This window comes from Acomys minous (assembly GCF_964271855.1).
Source record: "Acomys minous genome assembly, chromosome: 4".
NCBI classification, from domain to species: Eukaryota; Metazoa; Chordata; class Mammalia; order Rodentia; family Muridae; genus Acomys; species Acomys minous.
Window position 1 is genome coordinate 127,652,166 of NC_140486.1, and position 7,606 is coordinate 127,659,771.

At 53.6% G+C, this 7,606-nt stretch overlaps 1 protein-coding gene across 9 annotated transcripts in view; it reads right to left on the reverse strand.

Annotated features, from left to right (window-relative positions):
• The window catches only part of MTCL1 (microtubule crosslinking factor 1), a 110,266-nt gene extending 103,298 nt beyond the window's left edge, over positions 1 to 6,968 (reverse strand). For 8 of the 9 annotated variants that reach the window (XM_084778132.1, XM_084778128.1, XM_084778130.1 and 5 more), the window contains exon 1: positions 5,766 to 6,904. In XM_084778132.1, the coding sequence (XP_084634258.1) occupies positions 5,766 to 6,794 (1,029 nt within the window). In that variant the 5' untranslated portion in view covers positions 6,795 to 6,904. Of the gene's footprint in view, positions 1 to 5,765 lie in introns of all 9 variants that reach the window. The other variant, XM_084778134.1, reaches the window with a different exon arrangement.
• Positions 6,969 to 7,606: the final 638 nt, after the last annotated feature.

The window sequence follows — 7,606 nt, forward strand, 5'->3', positions numbered from 1 at the left end:
GCAGGTTTGCTTCAAAGGTAAACTGAGGCTGGCGTTTCAACATTCTTCATGGCCTGGAAAAATGTGATCTTCGGGTCTAGTGGAAGTCAGTTACCACAGAGGCAAATGAATAATCATGTATGTTGGTGGCAGCAACACGGCTTGAAGTACAGAGGTATTATTATTTGGACTGAGGTCATGGTGGCTTGTGATTTTCTAACTAACACTCCTTATATTAACTTACTGAGGACAAGCTAAACTTGAGAAGACAGTTTGTTCCTGAACCTTAAAGGCGTCTGCCGGCCTTTAAAAAAAATGTAAGAAAATCAAACAAAGCAGAGCATGCAGTGTTCCTGGTAGATATAATCTCAATATAGTTAGTCAAGTGAAAATGCTGAGGTCTCCTCCACGCAAATTTCTTTATTTTTTTTTATAAAATTTACTTAGCTGGGCAGTGGTGGTGCACACCTGTAACCCCAACACTTGCAGGTGGACCTCTGTGAGTTCGAGGCTAGCCTGGTCTACAGAAAGCATTGCAGGACAGCCAAGGCTACCCAGAGAAACCTTGTCTCAAAAAACAAAACAAAAAGATTTACTAGTTTTGTCTTGTTTTTGTTTCTCTGTGTTTCTCTGTGTGTGTAGCCTTGGCTGTCCTAGGCTCACTTTGTAGACCAAGCTGTCTTAGAACTCACAGCAATCCACCTGCCTCTGCCTCCCCAGGGCTGGGATGAAAGGCGTGCGCCACCGCGCCTGGCATTTATGCGTACCTGCCTACATGAGTTTATGCGAGCCATGTGCGTGCAGTTACCTTCAGAACAGAAGCTATGGTGAGCTGCCTGATGTGGGTGCTGGAAATGGAACCCAAATCCTTTCACACATGGGAATGAGAACAGACATTAAATTTAATAAACACCAAGTACAAAGAATTATGAGTGTCACCTATGCAGGGGACTAAAGCAACAGTTTTGTCCATAAAAACCAAACCCAGGATTTCTTGGTTTAATTAACCAAAACCCTAGATCATACTAACAATTATATTAGAATCTCCATCTCTCTTAATCAAAGATTAATGGCATATATGTGTGAAAATGCCATAATGAAATCCATCCATCACTTTGTACATGAACTTAAAAAACTCAAGACATCTACATGGGCATTAATAGTTCCTTGTAAACAGACCCTGTGGGAACACAAACAGTCCGTTAGTTACTGTTGCAATACTCTCCTCTTCTGGGAGTTTAAGGCAGAAACTGCTGTCTTTTGTCATATAGAAATAATCTGCCTCATTTCCTCTGGGACAATGGAAATGTTCTGTGCAGAGGACCAGCTGTAGCTGAGCAGGCCCAGGGACTGCTACTATTGTTTACCAAGTGACAGTCCAGCCGGCAGCTGAGTGGCTGCTGTCCTGGACCACAGCATCTTGCCTCCTAGACTTAGCATATTGGTGCTTTCAAGGCTGAATAAAGAATGCCTATGGGGGGGGGGAGCAAAATGGGGGAAGGAACTAAGGAAAACTCCATGTAAACACCCAAGACACAGAAAAAGAAGGTGAGGAGAGGGGAAGGGAGGAGGCGTTGGCTCCCCAGAGGCTAAGATGGTGCTTCTTGCCCACCACTCCACCCTCAGGCTATGCTGAGCACCTGGCAGCCAAATGGAACAGAACATGTCAGGCTGAAACTAAAGATCTTGCCAAACCTCGAGGGCTGGAGGTGTTCTCAGTGTGGCCTGCCTTTTTAATACACGTGACAAGGCCTCAATCCCCAAAACCTAAAGCCTCAATGATCTCTCTTAAGAAATCACTCCAAAACCGGAAGTGGTGGTGCATGCCTTTAATCCCAGCACTCGGGAAGCAGAGGCAGGTGGATTGCTGTGTGTTTGAGGCCAGCCTGGTCTACAAAGTGAGTCCAGGACAACCAAGGCTACACAGAGAAACCCTGTCTGGAAAAACTAAAGGAAGAAGAAGAAGAAGAAGAAGAAGAAGAAGAAGAAGAAGAAGAAGAAGAAGAAGAAGAGAAGGAAGAGAGAAAGAAAACAGTGAGACAGCTGAGCAGAAAGAAACAGTCCTTCCAAGCAAGGCCTGGTGGCGCGCGCCTTTAATCCCAGCACTCGGGAGGCAGAGGCAGGCAGATCGCTGTGAGTTCGAGGCCAGCCTGGTCTACAAAGTGAGTCCAGGACAGCCAAGGCTACACAGAGAAACCCTGTCTCGAAAAGCCAAAAAAAGAAAAGAAAAGAAACAGCCTTTCCTACCTGAACACTGTGCCACCATGCAGGACATTGGGATGGAGTGTCCACTGTCTGGGGGCCAGACTGTGAGCACACCGCAGTAAAAAGTAAGACTGCTTAAGAGCGGCTTCAAGCCCGGCCAATGAACGTAGAAACGGAGGGCATAATTAATTTGTTGACAATGAGCAGCCTTGCTTGTCTGACTGTCCCAGAGCACTCAAGCAAAACGCGAGGGAGGAGGAACTGAGCTGTCGGTTCGTTTTTTTTGTTTTCTTGTGGAAGTCAGTCCTCAGCACTAAGAAACTTGCCTGGATCTGTCTGAGAAAGACCCAAAGGCAATGGATACCTAGGCTTGTCTTAATTTCTGAGTATTATCTGTGAGCTCATCAGAGGTCAAAGGACACCCGCCGTGCGGTTCTGCTTGTATTTTCATGCAGAAGCCAGCCTCGCGGACTGGGGCATTAGGCTTTTTCCATCTAATTACCCAGTGCCCTTTGATGAAGGACCAGACAGAGGGTTAGGGATGACTCCACAAGCTCCATGCAGCAGAAGAGAAAGAATGCCAATCCAAGAAATATCCCTTGGATTTCTTTACCAACGAACCATCTTCCCAGAATAACATCAACCTTATTTTCCTATTTCCAGACTTTTGGTCAACTGTGGAAGTTCTGCACTGGAATGACAACTCTCTCTCTCTCTCTTTCAGGAATCACATAAGACCCTCCAGAATGTATAGATGTAAAAATCTTTGTACCAAAATTCTTATTGGAGGACACTGGTACGGAGAGTGCTGCGTTCCAATCATCTCTGGAGTTCTGTGCAACAAGAGCACACACTTCTCTACCACAGGAGGGGGGCGGGCAGGTACCCCAGTGCAACATCAATAAGCAAAAGGCAAAATTAAGTTTGTAGCATGAACATTCTGCCTACCATGTACAAAAAAAAAAAAAAAAAAAAAAAAAGGAACGGCTATGGTCCACACTTCCTCGGGTTCGCTGATACATAGTCTAAGCCAATTTCTAACCAATTGGGCAGACTCGCTGGCCTGTGGGAGTGTCTCTTAGGGTTGTTAATCTTTTGAAAGTTGCACTACTATAAAACAGACTTCTGGAGGAGCCAGCGTATGCGTGGCATACATACTCAGACAATTACTCTGGCTTCCTGCTCCCCTTCAGATCCCCTGTCACCAGTTCTCTCTCCTGCTGCCCAAAGAAAGGCTCAGCAAACAGATGGCCAGGACACTTTCTCCCCAGGGAAGCAGCAACTGAATATTTCTTGCAAATCAAACGTTACCAGTGGGGTTTCATTTTTGTTTGTTTGGGGGTTTTTTTTGGGGGGGGGTGTTTTGAGACAGGGTTTCTCTGTGTAGCCTTGGCTGCTCTGGACTCGATTTGTAGACCAGTCTGGCCTTGAACTCACAGAGATCCACCTGCCTCTGCCTCTGGCTCTGTTGGGATTAAAGACGTAGCCACCCCGCCCGGCTCACGGTTGGATTTCTATGGTCCTTCAAACACAGGCCAGTGAGAGACAATTCATTATGAGCCTTTGCCTGAGAAGAAAACAGAGGTAAAGGAGCTAAGAGGCAGTGAATGATGTACATTGGTCCATGCAGGCTGGCACAGGGCAAAGAGAAAGGAGCACCACTTTATTTTGGGCAATATTTAGAATCCTGCCTGAGGAACTGGAGATGTGATAAAGATAACAGGTTTGGGAGGGTTAGGGCAGTAGCACAGATCCTCCTCAGCGTGCTTGGTCCCCTGTTCTACACCTAGCATGATAGGGTGTGGAGGATGTTGGCCAAATCCATGTCCCATGTTATGAAGGGCCAACGAGGTGTCAAATACACTGTATCAGATTCCAGTGTCAGACAGCTGGGAAGTTTATTCACTGTGTTTAAACCAAGTGTGTAGGCAAGGCAAACACGCAGTTATCCAAGAATTAACTTAGAAATGGCGTCTGTCAAAGTTGCTTGCTCTGAGATCAAGGGTGCAGGGACAAACACGCTTTCTTTGACAAAACAAAACAACAACTCCATTTTCTGTTGCTCAGCAGTCTCGAGTTGGATTCCTGGGATCGGAACTACTGCAGGTCACAGGCCACGGGTTAAGCTTACAGCTAGGGCTGCAAGAGCAAGGTCTCCATTTCCCAGGCTGCAGGACCCCGCATTCACCAGGATCGGAACTACTGCAGGTCACAGGGCCATGGGTTAAGCTTACAGCTGGGGCTGCAAGGGCAAGGCCTCCATTTCCCAGGCTGCAGGACCCCGCATTCACCAGGCAGCTGCACAGTGCTGCCGGCAGGAGAGCCACACACCACGTAGCTGCCTTTACATAAGACCAAGCAAATGCACTATCGGATGCCTCCCCTAGTGCTCTGTTCCCGCTTCCGCCCGCCTTGCTTTGAAGAAGATAACCTGACTGCTGGCCTCAAGAGTTAACTTCTGACAAACGGTTTGTGTTCAGAGGACCCACAGTTACGGTGTTAATTCCGGTGAACTGTACATCACATCACTCATCACCTTTAAAACCTGAACCTCCACCCCAGCCTCAACACCGGGCCTCAGGCAGGCAGGTTCACCACCTGCTCACAGGACAGCTCAAATTACATAACCCGCTGGATGAAGCGTGCCCCCCCCCCCCCCCGGCCTTGCGGGGATCCAGTCAACAAGATCTTGACAGATTTACTTTCCTGGAGTTATTTGCTAGCCAGAGGATTACAATAAATTAGGTCACTTTCACTACCATACCCCTTCGTTTTCTCTTACCGAATCACCTCAACTGTCTTTACGACACTGTCTAAACATGCTGCTCCGCAGGCCAGCCCTGTAGAGGGAACATGGAGCCGATTATCCATCCCAACGCTAACTAGATAAGACCATTGCCAGCAGGCCCCATTGGAGAACACTCAGGCGTAAGGGAGGCTGCAGTTCCTTCGAAAGAGCTGTGTCCTCTCCTGACACCTCTTTTGAAAACCTAATCGCAGTCACTTACAAAGGGCTGCACACAAAGAAACACTGCTGTCCCTGAACACAGGCCGCAAAGTTCACGGCACCTCTTTTGGATTTTAATTTTGTTTCTCACTACTGACCAGCCCGTCTCCACTTTTCCCCAAAGCCACGGAGAAGACAGAAAAGAACCTGAACTCTTAGGAGGACCTGCGGATTAAGTCTGACACCTGAAAAATCACACTGCACACCCGGGCACGTGTAGAGTCACAGCTGGGCATCCAGATAAGCCTCCTCAACAGGTGACAGTGCAGAGATCAATGTATTCAAAACGATTTATAGTCACCCAAAAAGCATCAGCAGAGACAGGCCAAGACTTCTGAAAACACTAAGAGCAAAGGGGGGAAAAATACAAACACCACCAACAACAAAACAGACCTACAGGTCCTGTCACAAGTTTGGGATTTAGTTACCAGAAGAAGCTGGATTTGGGTAGCAGCGAGGTGCAGAGAAGGGGTAAGGAGTTAATGAGGCGAGGAGATGGACTCGCCGAACCTCAGGGAAGCCAGAGGATCCAGAATCGGCCTCAGAGACACCTGCCACCCCAGCGGCCGCTCACCTTGAGGTAGTCGTTCTCCGAGCGCAGTTCCTCCATCTCCCTCAGCAGCTCCTCTTCCTCAGCCACCACCAACAGCCGGGGCTGTTCGCCCAAGCTAGGCTCCTTGAGGGTCCCGAGAATCGTCCGCTCCGGTGGCACTCGGCCCTCAACATCCTCCTGGGAAAAGGGTCCCGGGGACCCTGAGGAGACCCCGCCTGGGCTACTTCGGCCCCCGAGACAGGCACCAGCAACAGGGGGCGCCGTGAGCAGCGCGGGGGGCTCAGGGCTGCCCGGCGGCGGCACGCGGGGTCCCGAGATCGGTGTGGGTGCTCCGCGCACGGGTTCCCGGTCACTGGAGCCAGTGCCGGACTCCGCATCGCTGCTGGCGGCGGGCAGCAGGCGCTGCTCATCAGACAAGGGTTCGGAGGCACAGTCGGAGAGATCCGAGCTGCTGTCGGTGTGGCTGACACGCGAGCCGGCCACCGAGGTCACAGAGAGGGTCACGGCGGGGACCCGAGCAGCCGGTGCCGGGGGTCCGACAGTACGAGCTGGAGGCGTCCCGGGGCCCCGCTTGGGTTTTCGGCCCTTCGCGACCGCAGGCGGCAGCTCGGCCCCAGCCGACCTCCCGACCCGGGACAGTGGCTCCGCGGGCCCGGCGCGCGCAGCCCTCCTAGTCCCCGGGGCGGCCTTGGCGCCACCAGCCGCCCTGGCTCCAGCGCCCGGCGGCGGCTTGTCCTTCGCGCCCGGGACTACGCCGCTGCGTCGAGAGAGGCGACCGGGTGCGGCCGGGGGCCCGGGCGAAGGCGGCGCCTTCCCAGCGAGGCTGGGCGAGCGGGGGGCGGCGGGAGTCGGGGCACGGCCCGCAGAGGAGGTGACCGTGGCGGGCCGCGTGTGCAGGTCCTTGAGGAAGGGTCTGGCGGGCGAAGGTGCGCGGTGAAGCCGCCTCCTCTCCGCCAGCGGGTGCAGGTGGTGGTGGCGGTGATGCTGGCCGGCTGGCTGCGGCTTGGTGTCCGGGGCGCCGCCGCCCGCGGGGCCGTTCAGAGTCTCCATGGCCCGGGCGGCGGCCGCGATCCGCAGCTCAGGCGGCAGATGCTCCGGGCGGCGGCGGCGGCGGCGGTGTGCAGCCTCCCCGCGCGCCCGGTCATCACTGACCCCCTGCCCCGCCCGGCGTGCGCCCAGCGCTCCCGCCGTCCCCTCCCCCGCACTCAGCCGACCCGGGGGAGTTTCTCCCCTGGCTCAGGTCCACGGCGCGCCGGTTCTCCTGGCACAGCCGCCGCGGCCACTCGCATCCCCTGCACCGTGCCTTCAGAGCTCTGAGGCTGCCGCCGCGGCCTCGCACAAAAACACTTGTCTGGCGGCGCGCGCGGGGCTCCCGCGGTCCGCTCCCCGCCCACTGCCAGTCCGCAGGGATCAGCAGCCACCGCTTCTACCAGGCTGAGAGGAGCAGCACGCGCGTACCCTTCCGTCCAGAGCCGGGCGCGCTCGCCCCGCCTACTGCCAGCCGGCCGGGGAGAGGGCGGGGCGGGCAGGAGGGCGGGGCTAGAGCTCCGGGGGCGCAGAGCCTGCTTGCCCACGAGCCATGGCAGCCTAGGACCACTTTGTGCCTTTGCCTGTGCTGGAACTACCAGCCAGTGTTGGCTAAGGAAGGGAAGAAGCCGGGATGACAGGAGGGAAGAGGGCGGGCATCGGCCACTTGGGGACACTGAAGGTGCGGGGTGTGTGGCGGGCTCCTCTGCATGCCAGCTTTCTTTCCGTTTGTCCCAGCCCCCTCTATCCGACTCGTGCCTCCCTCTTCATTTTGCTCCCCAGAGCTTCTTTAACGCTCACTGGTACCGGATGCAGCGTCAAGACCCGCACAGCGC